Below are 21,571 nucleotides of genomic sequence, written 5' to 3' on the forward strand. Positions count from 1 at the left end.
TCATTTATTCAAATGCAAGACTGATGTACTTAAAGAAAATAACTTCTTTTATTTAATATTTTGTACATGTTTGAAGTGTAATAAAAAGGCGGAAATGTTTCATGTGTATAACAGTTTCCTTGCATGTGACCTGGAGATGCAACCACTCAACCTCACTGTTGTTCTGTTTCATCTTTTGTTTCATCTTTTGTTTTCTCATCATTAATCCTCAGCATGTTTCTTCATGATGTTGGACTCATTAAGTCTGGATGTAATTGGTCCAATAGCTGGTATTTATGAAAGAATTAAAATGTTATTGTGTCCTGTGTAAATCATATACTATGTGTGCAAATAAGATAGAAAATGAAATAAAACTTGAATGATTTTTTTTCCTATTCATAATCTAAAATACCCAATCCAGATGTTCAGAATTTTAAGGAGCAATATAGTTAGATGTATTATATTATTGTTGGATATGAACTCTGCAACACCTCTACATAAGGACAGTTAGGACATAATGCCAGCAATGAAAAACAGAAGGCATAGGTCTGATAAGGAAGTCTTCCATCTACTGTGAATAGAACTACATAGACTGGTACCTGGAGTTGTACATGTTTATTTGTTGTACAAATTTTAGTCACATCCACATACACTTTATGGCTAACTTATTGTCACATACACTGTCACAGAGATTTTTACAGCACTGCCCTGCTGCATGGTTCAAATCTTTTCTGACGCCCAAATTACAACCAATCATTCAATTCAGGTTGAGAGCTGAGAACTTCAGTACAATTGCCTCACTGTTACTACTCAAGATAACTAAATGAGTTAACTAATGCTAACTATGTAAATAAATGAAGTGAAACTCTTCGAATTACACTATTGGACACCTGATGAATACCTGTCTAATTTCTTTTTCATTTCTCAGAACAATACCTTGTTACTGGAAAGGATAACTTTCAGTTTCATTTCATCGTTACTGTCCTCGTGCAGTATGACTTTATCTTTTATGGAATAAAAGATAACTGCCACAACTGCCAAGTTGCCACTGCTGGACCCTTGAGCAAGGTCCTTAACCCTCTCTGCTCCATGGGTGCTGCATCTTAGCTGACCCTGCGCTCTGACCCCAACCTCCTAACATGCTGGGGTATGTGAAGAAAATAATTTCACTGTGCTGTAATGTATATGTGACCAATAAAGAATCTTCATAATTACAGTTGGAGTGGATCATTTATTCCAATCCAAGACAGATTTCCAACTAGAAAATGATACATCTTCCTTATAATGAACTAACATGGTAACATTAAATTGTAATTGTAAAACAGAATACATAGTTTGCCAAGGCTGCCATCTACTGTGCAGAAAACTTCAATGACTAGTATGTAAAGTCAAAAAGTTATTGCATATTTATTATTTTTCTATTTTGCAAAATAAAAAATCATAAAAATTTTGTTTTTATTTTAAAATTATAATAAAAGAGAAATTATTAAAAACAGATTTCAAATTCTATTTGCTGTACTTGATAGCAATAATAATCTGAATAGTAACAGTGAGGCAATTGTACTGAAGTTCTCAGCTCTCAAACTGAATTGAATGATTGGTTGTAATTTGGGCGTCAGGAAGGATTTGAACTATGCAGCAGGGCAACGCTCTGTGACAAGCTCTGTGACAGTGTATGTGACACTAAGTTAGCCATAAAATGTATGTGGATGTGACTGAAAATTTCACATGAATTACTTCCGGCATTTGTTGATACCGAATGCCTACAAATAGCTGGTTATAGGTTATGGCATGTAAATACTTACTAAGCTTAAAGGTATTCCTCTTCTTGTTAGTCCTGCCGTCTATTATGCAGATGTTTATCACAAGTGCTGAAACAAAATATTGACTTGGGGAAACTCCTCCTCTTGTGGCTTACAACCGAGAGTGGATGCTAATTGTACATTCAGTAATTGGTTATTTTTCAGATTTTGAACATGTACAACTCCAGGTACCAGTCTATGTAGTTCTATGCACAGTAGATGGAAGACTTCCCTACCAGACCTATGCCTTCTGTTTTTCATTGCTGGCATTATGTCCCAACTGTCCTTATGTAGAGGTATTGCAGAGTTCATATCCAACCATAACCTAACACATCTAACTATATTGCTCCTTAAAATTCTGAACATCTGGATTAGGTATTTTAGATTATGAATAGGATTTTTTTTTTTTTAAGTTTTATTTCATTTTCTATCTTATTTGCACACATAGTATATGATTTACACAGGACACAAAACATTTTCATTATTTCATAAATACCAGCTATAGGACCAATTACATCCAGATTTAATGAGTCCAACATCATGAAGAAACATGCTGAGGATTAATGATGAGAAAACAAAAGATGAAACAATGAGGTTGAGTGGTTGCATCTCCAGGTCACATGCAAGGAAACTGTTATACATATGAAACATTTCTGCCTTTTTATTACACTTCAAACATGTACAAAATATCAAATAAACAGAAGTTATTATTTTCTTTTTGTACATCAGTCTTGCATTGTGAATAAATGGTCCATCTCAGCTTTAAAACCACCATAAGTAGGAGTAGAACATTTACTGTTGTATATATAATATTGTGGCAGTAAAGGCGTGACTTAGCAGGGTTTTGAGAATGGAGGGGAGAGTCTTTGAGAAAGGAGTGGGTGATTTTGTGAATGAGTAGACACCTTTGTAGACTCAAAAAAATTTTTTTTTCCTTTTTCCGCGATTTTTGAACATTTGGTCACAACTTAATTTCATTGTGTTCAATCCACCTAATATATTTAAAACTGAAGTTTACTTAATTCATTTGTTTTAAAACTACATAAATCATTTTTGTTATAACTAAGTGGGCAGTTGATCTGTAGTTCCCAGCAAACTCTGTTTTGCAAGGGAATGCATTAGGAGAGTAAATATAGGGATTAAGTGTTATTCTATGTTGTTGTTTTTTTTAGCAAAGGGAAAGACATGTTTGTGTTTAATTTTCAGTTATGTTGGACATTTGAAGGAGTTTCTGTAATGTTTTGGAATCTTGTGGTTACCATTGTGCTGAAGAGTGGCGTTTGTGTTTAGGCTGTGGCCACTCATTGATCTATACTAATATCAGTACTGACACCAGTCTATTATTTGTTCATTATATACATTGTGTATAATGATGAATGAAACTGCTTGTTTAAACATAAGAAAATTAATTAAACCTCAATAAATTCATACAAAAATTAAGTTGGACCAACATAAGAAAATTTAGTTAGCGAAATGTAATAAAGTTAAATAAACATACCAGAGTAAATTAATTTGACCTAAACCAACTAAATTGTGTTGACCCAACTAAACTGATTTATTTTAAATGAGCTAAATTAAATTGTGTGTAAAAACTTTCTTCAGTTAAATTAAGTAAGAATAATGAATACATTTTTTGGGTGTATAATTAATGGTGCTCTATTTTTACCCCGTGTCTCTGGACTCTGGACTGCAAGAGAAATAGCATAAAAACAGTTTTCCTTTGTAAATGACATGTGTGCACACAAATTAATGCTCTTTATTTGGGTTCTTAGTAAATCAGGGTCTTAATATGTACAATACTTTGCATCATGCAACGAGCTAACTGTATAGCTAATTATATAGCATCAGTGTGGCCCAGAATTGAATGATGACAGCAGTAATATAATATAAAGCATAGAAATGAATATCAATTGTTGATTTAAAAAATGGAAATAGAAAAAATGGATCCCTAAAAGCCTACACATCAGCTGAATATGTTGCAACCAACTAAAAACATAGTTTTCCATTATTATGTAATAGATATAAAATATGTAAAGTGTTTCATTTTTAATACAGGAAAAAAAAACAAAACAAATTTAGCTCCTTAAACCACATTCAGTTTTTCTTGCTACCCAAGCACTAATGTCTAATCAAGAAAAAATCAAAACAGTATGTATATTAAGGACTTGCTTGTAGCCTATTAAGGACTTGTTTGTAGTTCATTTTGCATTATCCAAGCAAATGATTCCTAAACATTTTCACTCTTCTGGTCACCACTGTCTCTATGTAGAGGCTGCCTCTGTAGAGGAGATGTCATCGACAACCTGAGTGAGAATCTCATCAATGACATCACAATCGTAGTTTACTTGCTCAAGGTCCAGTGCAGGAACGAAGATGACCAGGAGACGCCCCACTGTTTGTCTGAGTAGTCTTAATCTGAGGCAAAAAACAAGAGAAACTCTATATAAAGTTATTGTGTTACAGTTAGGGATGTCACGAGAACCAAGTACCAAGTCGGTACCAACATTCTTAAAATGTGACGGTACGTGTTTTTCTGCATTTCTGTTAGTACCGAATGTAACAAAAGTACAGAGGTTGCGATTCTTCCGGACCTGATGGAGGCAGAAAATACGCATGTGTTTAAGTTATTGTGTTACAGTATATATCCATTTTGTCTCAAAATGGATCCAGTCTAGCAGAGTATAGCATGGGCATTGCAAAATGGAATGAGAGCATTCCTTGCTCAAGATTTCTTTTACCCTTTACAACTTTCCCACTTTACCAGCACCAAAGCACCCCCAGACCATCATATTTCCTCCACAATGTTACATGCGTTACATGCATAACCCAGACGTTCCCTTTCAAAGGGAACTCCACGTTGAGTTTAGCATAACTCTATGGGAACGAGAATAACCACTCCGTCATACTGAGGGTAGGGCCTGTTAAAAAAATCCCAAGCCCAAGGGTCACTGCAAGACTCTCTCACTAGAGAGAGAGTGGGAGCAGAGCAATCGGGGGAAGAGTGTACAGATGTGACCTTAGCCACATGTGCACCATGGTGTCCAGCCCTAATTGTGCAGGAGGAGTGACTGTGAACCACAGCAGGCAGTGTGTTGAGCACATCCACTCCCGCTTGGCCAAACCTCCGCCATATGGACTCCACCACTTGTGGACGGAGCCACCAATCCCTGGGTCTCAGCCTCTGCCTCAACAGGATGTCTGCCCCCACATTCCAGTTGCCCAGAATGTACATTGCACTCACTGTCAAAACTTTCCCTTTGCCCTTAGATGAATTAGCTGCACCTGCCTGAACGGGGGGCGTGGACTTAATCCCCCCGGTGGCAAATATATGAGACCACCGCTGTGTTGTCTATAAACACATGGTGCCCTCTCAATTGAGGAAGAAGGAATTTCAGTGCTAGAAATATGGTCCACACTTCTATGCAATTTATATGCCGCTCTAGATGAGGGCCGCTCCAGAGACCGTAAGCTGGACAGCTGTCTAAGACCGTGCTCCAGCCCGTGAGGGAGGTGTCTGTCATTACCGTCTTGCACTAAGGAGACACCCATAGAGTGTGACCCAAGGCTAGAAACCGGGGACACTTCAAATTCTCAGAGCACGTAGGCATCGCAGCATAACACTGATTATTCTCAGAGGTTTCATCCTCGTCAAAACCCCCAACTTCTCGGCCACCACTAAAACGGTCTCCTGTGAAATATGCCCAATGGTATGACATTGGCTACTGCTGCCATAAGCTCCTAGTCTCCCATAGAGACTGGAGGGGATGCCAAGATCCAGCTTTAACTTGCTCAATGTTTATAGGATTGACCCAATGCATGTTGGGGATAGAAACGTCCTCATTGTAGTAGAATCCTTATAGCCTTAGAAAAGTTGTCCAGTGCACTGGAGAAAGCATACTTTTCTGATGTTCAACCTGAACCCCAAGCTCTTCATGTGGGCAAGAACAACATCTTGATGTTGAACCACCAGTTCCATGGATCCTTCTAGAATTAACCAGTCGTCCAGGTAGTTTAGTACATGTATGCCTTGGAGTCACAATGGAGCCAGAATGACATCCATGCACTTTGTGAAGGTGCGAGGGGATAAGGCTAGCGATATTTCTATGTGGAAATATGCACCTTTTAGATCTTTAGATTTTAGATCACAAACCAGTCCTCAACCTAAATCTGTGGAATTATAAGTTTCGGTGTCAGCATCTTGAACCTGTATGTCCGAAGAGTACAGTTCAGATTACGCAGATCTAAAATTGGCCGCATACTCCTCTATTTTTTGTGGACCAGGAAATAACGGCTGTAAAAACCTCCCTCCCTCAGGGAATGGGGTGCATGTTCTATGGCCCCTTTGTCCAAGAGGGGTCTTACATCCTGTGCTAACGTTGGGCTCTGGTCTGTGCTGACTACTGTGGTGAGCACACCTCTGAACCGGGGGGTCGAGCTCTGAACTGGACCCGGTAACCCTTTTCTACGGTAGACCCTTTTCTCCGGTTCTTTCGTTGCCCTGTGACAGCTCGCTGACCAGAGAACACTGAAAACTTGGGACAGCCTTGGCTAGGGGAGGCCCTACAGTAGCACTGGGGGCTAACTGCCCTAACAACCTCATGTCCCCTGATACGTCCCTCCACAGCCCCTCAGGACCGCTCCTCATTGTCTGCTTGGCCTTTGTGACCATTCTCAGATCAGGCCTAGTAGCAGGCCGTGACTGTGGCCACCCAGTTCCCTGGCTGTCTGCAGGGGTTGGCGGGCTGCCATACTCACCTTCTGTGTCTCCCTCGCACTAGCGCTGGCCCGGGCTCCACTGGAATCGTGAACTTGACACAACAGGGAAGGAACTGGCTGAATGCCGCCGGATGTCGAGCTCACTTAGCAAGTCTGCTTGGTAGGTCTGCAACACTGTCATTGTCTGCAATGACCCACAAGCAAGACCCACTACTGCATAGGACTTGCCTACCAATGCCACGGTGGCCCTAAATGGCTTGGATGGCAAAGCCAGCCCCCCTAAATTGCCTGCCATCGATGGAGAGAGTTAGCTCGCAAGCGCCTCCTCCACCTTCAGCATAGCTAAATAGCCATGCCGTTCATTTCCCACAATGGCCGAATAATCCGACATCATGGGGTTATAAATATGGTTTATGCATGGTTTTCCCCCAGAAGCCTGATATTTTGTCATATACTTCTGGAAGAAAGGGGAGTTTTCTGCAGTGTGACGAAATTACTTTCACTGGGCAGAAAAAAGCTCATCCAGCTTTAGTAATCACTTCAAGCAGCTCATTATATGCTGCTCTCAGTTTTTAGCATGCCCTTCTGGCTCCTCTGAGTCAGAGAGGAATCGTTATTATTTTTTTGTGTTTTTTTGGGGGGGTTTTTTTGGCTTTCCATAGCAGAAGAAGGAGTCGCGACGCGGGCTCCAAAATCCAACGGAGAGCCGGACCCAGAAGGCAGAGCAAGAGATAGAGCAGCGCTCGTCTCCGGCTCCTCTTCCAAGTCCCCTGGACCTGAGACGGCTAGCTGCCTCGGCAGCGGACGGCCCAGATCCGCAAGGCTCTGAACTCTGAAACTCGCTTCAGCTTCCGAGAAAAGAGCAAGTTACGAGCAGAACTGCTCTCACGGAACGGTAATGGAGGCAGAAGCAAGTACAGGTAAAGACGTTTATTAAAGGAGGCAGGCAGACAAATCCAAATCACGAAACAGAGACGTAGTCAGAAACAGGCAATGGGTCGGGCGATCAGTAAACACACATAAATGGGGTAAAAACACGAAACATGAAACATGAAACGAGGACTGGGAACTGGGAGCGGAAAACACCAGCATGGTCTGAGTGAACTAATCTAACCTTAAACTAAACTGTCTATCTCCGTATCTAAACTAATACTCCGCAAAGTGTACTGGGAGGCAAGGGTATATATCCCGAACATAATCAGCGTTTAGTGCTGACAGCTGAAAACAATGAAGGCACCCTCGAACAACAGCCAATGATAAAACTGGGAGGAGGCAGAACAGAAACAAAACAAATGCACGTGTCCACAGTAAACAATGTCACAGTTATCAAAATTCAAAGAGCGTGCACTCACTGAGCAAGCTGCAGCGCTGTCTAAAGGGTAGATTGTGACAGCTACCTAATGTAAGGCGTTACAATGCGGACAGTCAGACCTCTCAAGGGCTGCCGTGGCATGCTCCATACCTGGACACTTCACACAGAAAGGGTGCACTCCTCCTCGTGATGAAACGGGAGCAAGGTGTAACACACTTTCTGAATTCTCTCACTCATACTTTTCTCTCTTGTTCATTCTTTTTTTCTTATCTTTTTTTAAAGGGATAGAAAAGTCCAGAGATTTTGAGAAAAGATAGAGAGGAAATGAAGCGTCTTTTTGTTTCTTTAAACAAACGACCGACATGCAGTCTCACTGAAGATAATAAGACTGACAGCGCGGTTTACAGATGCCATATATATCACGCGACGCACTTAAATGCCACATCACCTGATCACGGCAGGCCTATAAATAGGCATGATTTTACACAAGCTTCAGATGCCGGTCGCACGCGAGGGCGCTCCCATAGTGTTATGCTAAACACAACATGGAGTTCCCTTCTCAGGGAATAAGGCACTTTCTTAATCATTCCAAAAATTTGAATGGTAGTGTATGTATAGTATGGATTTTATTGATATTCTTCTGATCTGCATATTTCTAGAGTAGAGATCTTACCTGAATAACTGTGTGTTATTGTTTTCTTGTCCACTCTCTGGCCTGTCCTGTGTCTCATTCTGCTGAGTACCAAAGTGTGAGTCTCTCACTCTTCCTGGGTTGGAGGCTTCTTCTGAAGCTGCTGCACTTTCTTCATGTGAGGAAATAGGAAAATCTGTCTGAACCCCTCGATCTTCTACACTTATCTTCAGCTTTTCACGCTCTTTCTTTATTTCCTCTAAATCTTTCTTAAGGATCTCAGAGCAGGTCAACAAATTGCACTTCTCATCTTCTAGATGATCCACCTGTGTGAGGATTTGTTTTGTACAAAAACAACGAAGGACATGATAATAATTGCAGTGACAGGACATGAAACAAACTCACTTTCAATTAATTTTGACTTATTTAGTCTGTTACGGTTGCAGTTCTCCTTCTTGTTCTATTTCTTGCCCTCTCACCTTATGTCGGAGCTGCTTTATCTCCTCCTTGGCCTGCAGGTACTGAATTTCATGGTCCACAGAGCTGGCCTGTGTGATTTGATCGCTCTGCTCCTTCTTCACTGTGCTCTTTTCAATCATGTCATCATTCTGTGCTGTTTTAATGTCTTTCCTTTCTGCTTTATTATCATGGCTATCATGGCTTAAACAAAAAGCCTCAGGTGAGGCTGTGGATGTTGACAGACTAACTGGTATGTTGTCAAAATAGTTTCGTCTGGCTTTCTTCTTCTCCATGTTCTCCTGACTCTGGCTCAGGGTTCTCTTCTTCCTAAAGGTGAAATTAAATCATTCAGGCATTCTTAATGCGGTGTTATTGCAAAGGAGCATTAGACAGAGGGAGTGAAAGAGTGATGACAGTACTTCGTAGGAGTAGTGGAGACAGAAATGTCCTGCGTATCATCAGAAGGCCTGGAGCCTAAAGAGTTAAAACATTGATTAAAAGAAGCTTGTAAACAACAAATACAGAGGGATACACACTGAGGCAAAATATTTCTTCACCCATACTTGTGGGAGACAGAGGAATAAGGGTGGAGCTGGGTGTTGCTTGGATGGATGACCTGGGTGTTGACGGACACTGTTGAGAGGAAAACACACATGGATAAATGAGGAAAACACATATGGATTTAAAAAAAATGTGTGGTGCATTATGAAGCGCAAAATAAGGCAACGAAGGAACCGTACAGTCGCACAGCTGAAGAAATGCATAATGGATGAATTGGGGAAAATTCCTCTCGATAAACTTAACCAATTAGTGTCTACACTCAGCACCCAAACGCTTAATAAGTGTTATTAAAAGAAAAGGTGATGTTACACAGCAGTAAACAGTCGACTGTCCCAACTCAAAAATAAATTTAATTCACAAAGTAAAACATCATATAATGTGTTAATAATGTGTTTTCAATATAGTACCGCGTGAACTGAATTTTCAAACGACTGTTTTTTTGGGGTTTTTTGCATTTTCCATTCTGTCCCAACTTTTTCAGGATTTGGGGTTATATTTTTTCATTCTGATAATTGTGAGTCAAAAGTACTTCAACTTCTGCCTTGGTCTTTTTTGTGGAGTTTTGTGGGCATCACCAAACACAAATCATGCATGTGCTTGGTAATTTACAGGCCATTGCCATTTCCAACATAAACACTCAAATAAAAAGAAAATCAGCGTTTTTCAAGTTCAAAACTTTTGTAAATCCAGCATAAATTTTTTGTTCAGTTTGGCTCATGCAGACCTTTACACACAACGTTAGTGAAAGATTGATGAATGAAGCCCAATGTATGTGTTATTTTAACCAAGACACACTGTACTAGAGTTGGAGTTCAGGAATGAAAATGGCCAAAATTCTCTGCCCATCTACAGTATAACCACTACTTCCTTAATAACATCAAGTGACTCCAAGCATGATGGTAAATAATGAGCAGACACCAAAATGACAAGGCTTGGGATAACAGAAATTTAATAATGTCCATTTAGGATCATGTGCCCAAAATGTTTGTGAACCCCCATCTCATTGGTGTATGTGTGCCATGGCCTAAACAGAGATATTTCTGAAATATAAGCAATATGAGAATTGCAGCTTTCAGGATGTGCTGCACTAGATCATTTTAATAAGAAATTACTGACGCTGTGTCGGAGCTGGTGTATAATTTCCTGCTCGTTCCTCAACAAAGCAGTGTCCTGCTCATTCAAAGCTGCAGTCCTCTGCTCAGCTTCCATCTGAAGCATAGACACATCACCACTCAGATCATTACACAGTCAGTCAACTGAATATAAAATGCATTTTTGCACTACTGAGCCCTGTTCATACTCTATCGAAACAGAGAGAATAAAAATATATGATCCTGAGCCAAGTTAAAACTTAAATCAAAGAGCTGATATCACCTGCTGTCTGTTCCTCTCCTCCTGCAACTTTTTCTCACTGTTTCAAAACACATACACAAGTGTATATATAACATTAAAAGAAATATATGTAAGAAGAAATATTTATTACAAATGTCAGGATTTGTTACTCACTGCTGTTTGTACATTTTCTGGTATCCAGGTTGTTCTTCATCAGAATCCTCAGGTTCTTCTTCAACTGTACAACTCCTGAGAGAATCAAGCACTTTCATGAGCACACAAACACACACACACACACACACACACACACACACACAGAATACAGATGTTTATACACAACAAACCTGAACTGTGGGTCGAGGTTCATGTGGCAGAACCATTTTTTAGGGAGAACTTTATTATCAATGCAATCCGGAAGTTTCCGCCACTTGAGACAATCATCACATTGAACCCAGTTCTGATCTGGCCGCTTACTGCAAGTCCACATAAGCACACAAATTGCTTTAAGCCATCAACAACTCAATGTGACAAAATTTTATTTACTGGGCCAGGTAGAGCATGGGGGACATGAACTACACGCAAATCTAACAACTTCTAATAAATCAAACACAGTTCCACAGACAAAGAAGAATAAATTAAACTATATAAACCCTGAGGTACTTGATTTGTGTCAGCAGGAGCTTAAGACTTTTAATGGAGTTGTACTGACCATTACTACAAATGTACTTTACATCTGACCGTCTACACTTGCACTCCTGATAAGTAAAAAATCACTTGCTCATGCAACTTTTTATTGGGTCCTGTAGGGGGAGCTACTATGAGACTCAAATATTGAGTAGACACCCAAACAGAAAACACATTAAGCAGATAGTTTACTTTAGCAGACCTATGCCTGGCCATATGTATGTGTTTGCGTGTTTGTGTGTCTGTGTGCATGCACGTTAAAACTTACACAACATCCTCAAAAGCTTTAGTGCCGTTTTCGTATCGATATTGGACTTCCTTCCAATATTCCTCAAGTTTATTACCTACATTCTGCATGGTTTTCCTGCACAGACACAAAGCACATCTTTACACAACTCCCTCACAACCCACAGTCTGGTGTCCATCAAATGTAGATAATTAGAAAAGAAGACACTTGGTCAGAGAGGCCACCAGGGACCAAATGACTTTGAAAGACCTACAGGATTTTATGGCCAACAGAGAGAAACATGTGAATCAATCAACATTATTAAAGATACTGCACACCGCTGGCTTGTATGGGAGGAGGGCAAGAAGGTCTCAAAAAGGTCCATCTAGTTTCCTGTAACAAACTGGCAGAAGGTTTTTTGTGGTCAGATGAAACAAAATAGGACTTTTTGGTATGAACGCAAAATAACACCATCCTGACTGTGAAGAATGGATTGATGGATTGATGAAGAATAGTAGAATCTTGGGAAGAACCTGATGAAATCTGCAAAACCTCTGAAAATGGGTCCAAAATTTACATTCCAATAGGACAATGACCCTGAGCACAAGTCCAAAGCTACAATAGGTTGGCTTGCTAGGAACGAGGTGGGTGCTCAAGAGCAGGGGTGTCCAATCTTATCCATTCTTATTATGTTTTCATTCCAACTAAGCTGAGCCACACCTGAATCTATTGAAAGACAAGATCAACTGATTAAACATGTGAAATCAGGTGTGGCTCCTGCTTGGTTGAAATGAAACCCTGCACACACACCGGCCCTTTGCGGATAAGATTGGATACCCCTGCTCTAGAGTGACATAGTGGAGAGCTACCCAAAAAAACGGTGGCTACAGTTGCTGCCAAAGGTGCCTCTACTTAATATTGACTCTGGGGGTTTATACTGAATTGAGGAAATTCTGTCAATGTTCTGTTGTGTGTATATATATTATATATATATATATATTGCAACAAACTTTTTTTCAGATCCTCAGAGAGTTCTTTGCCATGAGGTGCCATGTTGAACTTCCAGTGACCAGTATGAGGGAGTGTGAGAGCGATGACACCAAATTTAAAACACCTGCTCCCCATTCACACCTGAGACCTTGTAACACTAACAAGTCACATGACACCGGGGAGGGAAAATGGCTAATTGGGCCTAATTTGGACATTTTCACTTAGGGGTGTACTCACTTTTGTTGCCAGCGGTTTAGACATTAATGGCTGTGTGTTGAGTTATTTTGAGGGGACAGTAAACTTACACTGTTACACAAGCTGCACACTCACTACTTTACATTGTAGCAAAGTGTCATTTCTTCAGTGTTGTCACATTAAAAGATATAATCAAATATTTACAAAAATGTGAGGGGTGTACTCACCTTTGTGAGATACTGTATACATATGTGTGTGTGTGTGTGGGTGTGTGGGTGGGTGTACATAATTACACTATGCATTCTTACTGTAATATGCCTTCTGAATTCCTGAACAGGAATTACAAACACACCTGTACTCCTCTGTATTGTCAAACTCCTGCTTGTTGTGAGTTGGTGTGAGGTAATTGCACTCTATCACCCCGATAACTCCCACTCCTGTGCTGTTAGCCTGGTAACAAAACACAAAAACACTGTAAAAATCATGAGATGACACAATATAGATAAAAGATGCTAAGTACAATTATTTTGTGTGAGTGCTGTAAAGAAAGAGGTAAATGAAATGAACTGTGGAAGAGAGATCAGTTAAAATCTGTGACTATAGCTGAAATGGGAACCAAGTTATCCCTTCACACCAAATTAAATTCACAAACAGTCTTAATAAGAGAGTATGCACTTGTATGTTCACTTTCTATGTTTCTACTTTCTATGTGGATATACATAGAAACTGGGGTCAAACTGAATCAGCAACATTTGTTATTCCAAGGGCATTCAAAACAGAGCTCAAGAAATTGTCAAAAAATGTTTCACTATCTATCTGTGGTCATCTGCCTATTCTCCAGCCCCATTCCATTCCTTTAGGCAGATGATTAATTATGTAGAAAAATGATCATACTCATTACGGATTAAACAACTATATCCTCACCTTGCGCTGGCAGGCGACACGCTCATAGGCTTTGATGAGGCGGTTTTTGTGGTATATCATCATGCCGTAGTGCTCCTTGGTCTTTGTGTTGTAGCCAAAGGTGATTGTAATTTTCTTTTTCTGAGACAAAGGCTTAAGGATCATGGTATTTAAAATCTTATAATCATTAAATATGTAAATCTTACTTATTTATCACTCTTTATCATGTTCTGTTGCTCTAATATAATAACCACAAGGATACAAGACATACAGGTTTGTATGTGTCCTTTAAGACATTTGCTAGATTTTTAGTGACATACTGCGTTTCCACCTTCTGCCCTTGGATGATGATCTGCATTTTCGGCTTAAGGTACAGGACACTGCAGTATGCCTGACACAAGGGTAAAATAATCGCACAAAGGTGTCTATATATTGAATAGGGGTCCTTTGTAGAAAGAGAGGTTAAAACATCTTAAAATCAGAACGATACACAGGAGATACAGTACCATGAATAGTATTTGAGTATTTTTTGCATATTGCTCACTCTAAATATCCCATATAAAACCTAATGCAACGCAAGAAGAACATGAAGAAACACAAATAGCCGTTTAAAAAAAAAAAAAAAAAAAACTTTCCAGACATATTTCAATAACTTTCGCATCTCTTCTAGAATTTTGATTGTGGCATAGTGTGCTGCTTATTCAAACCTTTTAGCCTACTTCACATTGCTAAAAATGTTCCGTTTAAGTAATGTTTAGATTCAACAGGAATAGCAGTAATCACGTCTGGGTGTGTCTAGTCCAGGGGTGTTCAATCTTATCGTGAAAGGGCCAGTGTGGGTACAGGTTTTCATTCCAACCAAGCAGAAGCCATACCAAACAAGATTGGACACCCCTAGTCTAGTCTAGCTAAAGCTAGACTAGTTAGTGTTGGATAATTATTAACTTCAATAAATAAAATGATTGTTGAAAAACTGTATTTTGTGTTTACTCAGGCTGTATCTGTCTTGTTTGAAGAACTTAAACAATTAAATGCGATAAATATGCAACAATAGAAGAAACCAGTAAGGGGGCAAATACTTTTTTAACAACATGGTAAAAGGTTTTAGAACAGGGGTTTTTCTCTTCTGTATTATTTATTTATTTTACAAAAGAACATTGGAAACATCGCTCTAACTATTCATCTTTCAGTGTTTATAGCCAGAAATTAAGCCTTAAGGTTACGCATTAAAAGGGTAACTACAGTTGTTCATCCAGACCTTTGCAAGCACAGAATTATGAATATGAATACCCCTGCTCTATGTCAATAAGACATGACATTTTGGATACTAATCAGCTATTTGATTAGATTCATTACTGCTGCTTTAATTTACTTAACCTTCCATTTTCCAGAGTATTATCAGACCATAGGTGTTAATGACAACAGATCTGAATTTCATCTTTACCCAAAAAATTGCAAAATGCATGCTCTGGTTAATTCTCAAATCCTGGTTTCTGAAACAGACTCCTGTTATCTTAGCAAACTAAGTCAATGAACTACAACAAACTCAGTATTCAGTACTTGCTGGTTAAATTCTCACCCGCAGTGAATATTCACTCTCAGGCACTTCCATACGACTCTCCAGCCGTTGCTTTTTTGGCTCCCTGGTGCTCTCGTGCACGTCAATAGGGATCCGGATGTCGTAGCGGTCCTGCTTGAAGTCAAATTCTAATTCTCCTGAAGGTGTTCTGCAGCAGGATATTTGCATGTGGACACAAAGGACAAAATTATGGTGTAATTATACAAGCCAACCCACAGCCAACCCTCTTTGCCATCAGTAACTTACCAAAACAAGGTACAAATTTAGTTTTCTCTGATTTTAATTTGCAGTGATTTTTCTATTAATAATAGGCTACCCTAGTTAGAATTTTTGTAACATGTTGACACCTACATTTTTGGATGTCGTTATCTATACTGTTATAGCATTATTATTATTATTATTATTATTATTATTATTATTATATAAAGTTATATTAGATAAGATTAGTCAAGATTGGAGCTCTAGCAGGTAAGTAGGTAAAGTTCAACAGCATTGCAACAATTTTTTGACTCCTTGAACCCACCTCCAAATTCCCTCCTTTGTGTACAAAACATACCACCAGATCTATGGTGGCCAGTGGAGTTCAATTAGTCTTGGCATTACAGAAGATAGTCATGACGTGACATGTTAGTTAGATACTGATGATCAAAGTACCACAGGGAGGGCATGGTTGCTTGGTTTAGCATGTTTGCCTCGCACCTCTGGGGATAGGGGATTGATTCCCGCCTCCACCTTGTATGTGCAGAGTTTCCATATTCTCCCCTTGCTTCAGACGATTCGTCCAGGTATTTCGGTTTGACAACATTGATGTGATAGGACTGGTTACCAACAACTATGAACAGGAACACATAAACATATTAGGGACACCAAGAATCTTACAATAAACAGGACCACTGTGGAGCAGGTGAGCCATTTCAAATATCTGGGTGCTAAGAACTCCGAGAACTTGACTTGGTCTCACCACGTTGAAAATTCACAACAACCACTCTATTATCTGTGCAGACTGAGTAAATTCATATTGCCACCCACAATCCTCACATGCTTTGGGCAAAGCACAACAGAGTATGTCCTGAAAGGTACCACCATTGTTTGGTACAGCACCAAAGAAGACCACATAGCCCTGAAAATAGTAGTACATTTTTGCCAAAAGTACCATTGGCTCCAAGTTCTCCCTGACTCGCATCAAGGAAAAATCATGGAATGATAAATCAAGGAAACTCACAATTTGGCTCATTCTGATCATGTTTATCTTTATAATGAACTCCCATGAGTTATTTTTTATCATGTGCTATATATTTTCCAGGTTATTTATTCCATTAGTGCACCTTTAAGATTGCTATTTTTGGTTTCACTGTAACAGTAAAATGCCATACAAGTATTCCATCCCATCCTTAATCTAAACAGAGCTCATATAAAACTATAGAAGCGCTAATCAAACTCTCTGCATGTTCACCTGCGTAGATTCCAGATGATGATGCGGGTTCCACTTGATTTGTTGCACAACCCGTCAATGACACTGAACTCAGACAGCAGTTCTTCCTTGGTGTTAAACAGAGAATGTGTCAGGATATCATGAAGACATGCTGCTTGCTCCGGTGAAGCACTGAGTGAGCAGCAAGGTTAAGGACCAAATGAAAACCAAAAGAAAGCATTTGTTTAACATTCTGTCTACTTTGTAATTTAGCCCCTTAGACTCCCATCACACTGGCAGGCCAGAATTTCCAGCACATTCCTCACCCTCATCATTTCATAAAATTACTTTTAGTTTTACTGTTGTTACTGAATAATATATTTTAAGATTAATAAATGAGGAATATTATGGCAGTTTAAGTGTTTACGTGTAAGCTTGGTTATACATTGTGTTTATGTTTTTTCCCTCTTATTTACTATAGTAATTTATGCTCCTGTAATACAAATTTCCAGTCAAATGCTTCTGTCCACCATTAATGTCAAATCTAGCCTCTGTTTCTATGTAAAGGATATCAGTCTGTCCGGCGTTGGTGAACATGGCAATAGGCACTAGGACATTTTGTGCTTTTATCTTCTTGAGGTAAGTCTGTGACAGGAGACCCACACACATGGTGTCGTCTTTCTTTGAGAACACGATGGCGTCCTTCCCCAAGCGCATGGAGCCCGACTTAAAACCGTTACCATAAAGACCCACTGGAACATGGCCTTTTACTGTCTGCTTATCACTGAAGCCAAAACTGAGAGAGAGAGAGAGAGAGAGAGAGCGAGCATTTGGATTATCTCATTCAACTCTGAAGGATAACACAGGCTTCATGAACACACTCCTACCTGAGCATTTTGTGCATCTTGTCACAGTCCATGCCTTTTCCATTATCCATGAAGATGAGGCAGTCCTGGTCTTTGATAGTTGTTTTATCAATCCAGAATTGTTTTGCACTGACATCTGGGTCATAAGCATTGTCTGTCAATAGAAAAAAGCAGGAATTTCTGATATTATCCAGTGTTAGGGACAATTTACATTTCCTGTTTCATGGGTTTTCAGTCTTTACATACTCAGTCCACACTGTAAAGCATGCAAGTAGACCATTCATTCCTTTATCTTCACTACTTTGGAGCCTATCCTGGGAACACTGAGTGCAAGGTGGGAGTACACTCTGTATGGGACACCAGTGTATTGCAGGGTATCATATACACATTTGCACACCAGACAATGGAGCTATGAGAAAGCCGTTTTACCCACTTTGCCACAAAATAAACAATTCTGGTAATGATGAAAACAAGTTCAACATCCTAGAAAGCACTAACAGACATGAAGTGAGTGACTCAAGAGCCCTGGTACTGGTTAGCCACACTTAATGGGGCAGTATTGGCTCAGTGGTTAAAGGCTTTGGGTTACTGATCAGAAGGTCAGGAGTTCAAGCCCCAGCACTGCCAAGCTACCACTGTTGGGCCCTTGGGCAAGGCCCTTTACTCTCAGTTGTATAAATGTAAGTCACTCTGGCAAAGGGTGTCTACCAAATGCTGTAAATGTAATGGGGTCGAAAATTTGTGATTCACTCACCCTTGTGACTCACTGAAAAAATTTATTTGCTCATGTATATTGCTCAATATTTATATCGTGTTTATTATTTATTATCTTGAAGCATCAAACAAAAATTTCTTTTATACTGAAAGTCATTGGTTTATGTAACAGTTTGAGAGGAACTACCCTTGTTTTTGTTTTGAGGAACAATAATGAAAGGTAATTTGATATTTGATATACTTAGCAAGCTCACACACACACACACACACACACACACACACACACACACACACACACAAAACCATGCCCTTTTGCATTCAGATGCAAATGCATTTCTCCTGGCTCATAGTTTACACATTGTACATATACGCACATATATTTTTTTCTCTACAATTTCTCGTGGTAAGCAACGCAGTCAAAACATTGTCTGTGGTTCAGAATCTGGACGATAGGCATGAAATGGTCCAGTAATCAGTTGGGAAAGGAAAGTAATAAAGAAAAGTAGGTGAAAAGAACAAAGAATTTTTTACTCACCGATCAGTTCTGCTATAGCACTGAAGGGCCAGGTGTGGCTAGTGGAGTTTGTGTGCAGGTACCGTGGACTGATCTTTAGGAGGAAACCATAATATTATAATCAAATTCCTTGACAAATAAGGCTGATGAAAAATGTTATTTGTTACACAATTAACACAAAGCTATGAACGCATAACCTACAGGAGGAAAACATTTTCAGGTTACATTATATTTAATCACAATATTTATTTTGTAAGCAGAGAGGCTTAAGGGTCTTGCTCAAGGGCCTGATAGTGGCAGCTTGGCAGTGTAGGGTTTTGAACCCCCAAACTTCTCATCAGTAACCCATCTGAGACTTTACCCATTGAGCCAATGAAAAAGAATTTTAAAATTCATTGTAAAGTCTCACAATGTTTTGCAAAAAACATATTAGCTAAATAAAAAATATGTGTGGCGTGGTGGCAGAGTTAACAGTATTGCTGCCTAGGGTCCAGGGCTCAATCCTGTGCTTTTTCTGGATTCTCTGGTTTTCTGTCTAAATAGCCCCTAGGTAATGTTGTGTGTTATTGTGTGTGTGTGTGTGCTTATTGCCCTGAGATGGATTGGCATCCCATCCAGGGTAAATTATCCCACCTTGCAGTCAGTGTTCAGCCATAACATTAAAACCACCTGCATAATATCGTGTAGGTCGCCTTCATGCCACCAAAACAGCTCTGGCCTGTCGAGGCACGGACTCCACAAGACCTGTGAAGGTGTACTGTGGTATCTGGCGCCAAGATGTTAGCAGCAAATCCTTTAAAAAGATCCTGTAAGTTGCGAGGTGGGGCCTCTATGGATCTGACTTGTTTGTCCAGCACATCGTACAGACGATCGATCGGACTGAGATCTGGGGAATTTGGAGGCCAAATCAACACCTTGAACTCTTTGTCATGTTCCTCAAACCGTTCCTGAACAGTTTTTGCAGTGTGACAGGATGCATTATCCTGCTGAAAGAGGCCACTGCCATTAGGGAATACCATTGCCATGAAGGGGTGTACTTGGTGTGCAACAGTGTTTAAGTAGGTGGTACGTGTCAAAGTAACATCCATATGAATGCCAGGACCCAAGGTTTCCCAGCAGAACATTGCCCAGTGGCTGTGGCTATGCAGCCCCATATACAGCAAGCTGTGATGCAGTGTCTGTTCTAACACCTTTCTATCATTAACTTTTTACAGCAATTTGACTTACAGTAGCTATTCTATGCAATCGGACCAGAAGGGCTAGCATTTGCCCCCCATGCACGTCAGTGAGCCTTGGCCACCCAAGGTCCTGTCACCAGTTGTGCTTCCTAGGACCACTTTTGTTAGGTACTAACTACTGCATACCGGCAACACTCCACAAGACCTGCCGTTGTGGAGATGCTCTGACCCAGTCGTCTAGCCATCACATTTTGGCCCATGTTAAAGTCACTCAGATCATCATGCTCACCCATTTTTCCTGCTTCCAACACATCAACTTTGAAAACTGATGGTTCACTTGCTGCCTGATATATCCCACCCCTCAAAAGTTGCCATTGTAACGAGATAATCAACGTTATTCACTTCACCGGTCAGTGGTTTTAATGTCATGGCTGATTGGTGTATGTTCTTTTTCAAAAGCTTTAAGACTAGTTCACATACCATATGTGTTTAAACCCTAATTCAAAACTACAGTATGCTTAAAATATGCCATTTCATGGCATCCATTGTAGTGGACATGAAAAAAAATCTATTAAAAATCTACAAATCTATTTTTAAACTAATTTCTACATTGGAGAAGAGTAATTTTTTTTTTTTTTTTTTTTGCTCTGTGGGAAAAAATCAGGTTTGAAGGTTTTGAGTTCAGTAATGATGAAATGAAACTGAAAGTTATCCTTCCAAAACATAAGGTAATGATGTTCCGAGAAACGAAACTGTCATCTAATAAGCCCTGCTGAAGTTATTGTCCAATAGTGCAATTCAAACCATTTTATTTCACTTATCTATCATTAAATAACTCAATTATTTATCCTGATAGCACCAGTAATGTCATGGTGCTTATGTTCTTACCTCTTTAATTAAATCATAGTATAGGGAAAGCTTTAAACAATCATTAAAAGTCATAAAAAAAGAACAAATGTAACCATAATTTCCTATGAATTATTTCCAACATTTATTGCTACAGCATACACAAACACAGCTGATTAGAGTTCAGTTTAATTCTAGTTGTGTCATGTGTACTTAGTTAAGTACTTACTGAGCTTAAAGGTATTCCTTTATTTGTTAGTGTTGCCATTGTTGTTCAAAACTGCTGTCTTTAAATCCAACATTAGCTTCTTATGAAGGAGCAGGAGACTCTTCTAATGTTTTGAAGATGTGTTGATTTTTATACTGACTGCTCCTAAACAAACTCCTCCTACACAAACTCCTCCCCCTGGGGCGAGTAAAAAGAGTGTTGCGACACTGCCATAGCCTTCTGTAGTAATCTGAGAATGTGGAAGTGATGTGTCATGGGGCAACTGAACACAATAACAAAACACAATCACTGGTAAGATGATTTATTTGTTGCATTTTTTGACATTTTAATGCATTAGCTGACCTCTCATGAATCTAGTCAGTAGTGGTGTCTTATGTAGCCAGCTTTATTTAATGTTTATTGTTAGATAATAGCTAGTTAGATTCTAACTGCAGTTAGCCTGAG

At 39.5% G+C, this 21,571-nt stretch overlaps 1 protein-coding gene across 2 annotated transcripts; it reads right to left on the reverse strand.

Moving 5' to 3' along the window:
* Window positions 1-1,768: 1,768 nt before the first annotated feature.
* On the reverse strand, window positions 1,769-21,223 carry LOC128609196 (MORC family CW-type zinc finger protein 3-like). 2 transcript variants are annotated; one of them, XM_053627668.1, is made up of 19 exons: window positions 21,128-21,223; window positions 18,896-18,968; window positions 17,668-17,800; window positions 17,353-17,576; window positions 16,823-16,976; window positions 15,370-15,517; window positions 14,053-14,181; window positions 13,812-13,931; window positions 13,240-13,337; window positions 11,745-11,840; window positions 11,137-11,265; window positions 10,967-11,041; window positions 10,835-10,871; window positions 10,577-10,669; window positions 9,463-9,532; window positions 9,319-9,373; window positions 8,920-9,226; window positions 8,483-8,766; window positions 1,769-4,196 (listed from the first exon to the last, which is right to left on the reverse strand). In XM_053627668.1, the coding sequence occupies exons 1-19, from the start codon at window positions 21,164-21,166 to the stop codon at window positions 4,043-4,045; spliced, it is 2,418 nt and encodes an 805-aa protein (XP_053483643.1). In that variant the 5' UTR covers window positions 21,167-21,223; the 3' UTR covers window positions 1,769-4,042. The 2 variants fall into 2 exon arrangements, with proteins under 2 accessions (XP_053483643.1, XP_053483642.1); XM_053627667.1 differs by having other exon boundaries at window positions 9,457-9,532.
* Window positions 21,224-21,571: the final 348 nt, after the last annotated feature.

The sequence above is a fragment of the Ictalurus furcatus genome, chromosome 6 (assembly GCF_023375685.1).
Source record: "Ictalurus furcatus strain D&B chromosome 6, Billie_1.0, whole genome shotgun sequence".
Lineage (NCBI taxonomy): Eukaryota > Metazoa > Chordata > Actinopteri > Siluriformes > Ictaluridae > Ictalurus > Ictalurus furcatus.

Excerpts from the sequence above, each read along its gene's own strand:
- LOC128609196 (XM_053627667.1), bottom strand. The coding sequence starts at position 21,166 with ATGGCAACACTAACAAATAAAGGAATACCTTTAAGCTCA. Across the intron at positions 13,338-13,811 it reads GTGTCGCCTGCCAGCGCAAG|GCTAACAGCACAGGAGTGGG; the intron begins GTGAGGATATAG and ends TTTTGTTACCAG. Across the intron at positions 9,533-10,576 it reads TACACCAGCTCCGACACAGC|TGTCCGTCAACACCCAGGTC; the intron begins GTCAGTAATTTC and ends TCCTCTCAACAG.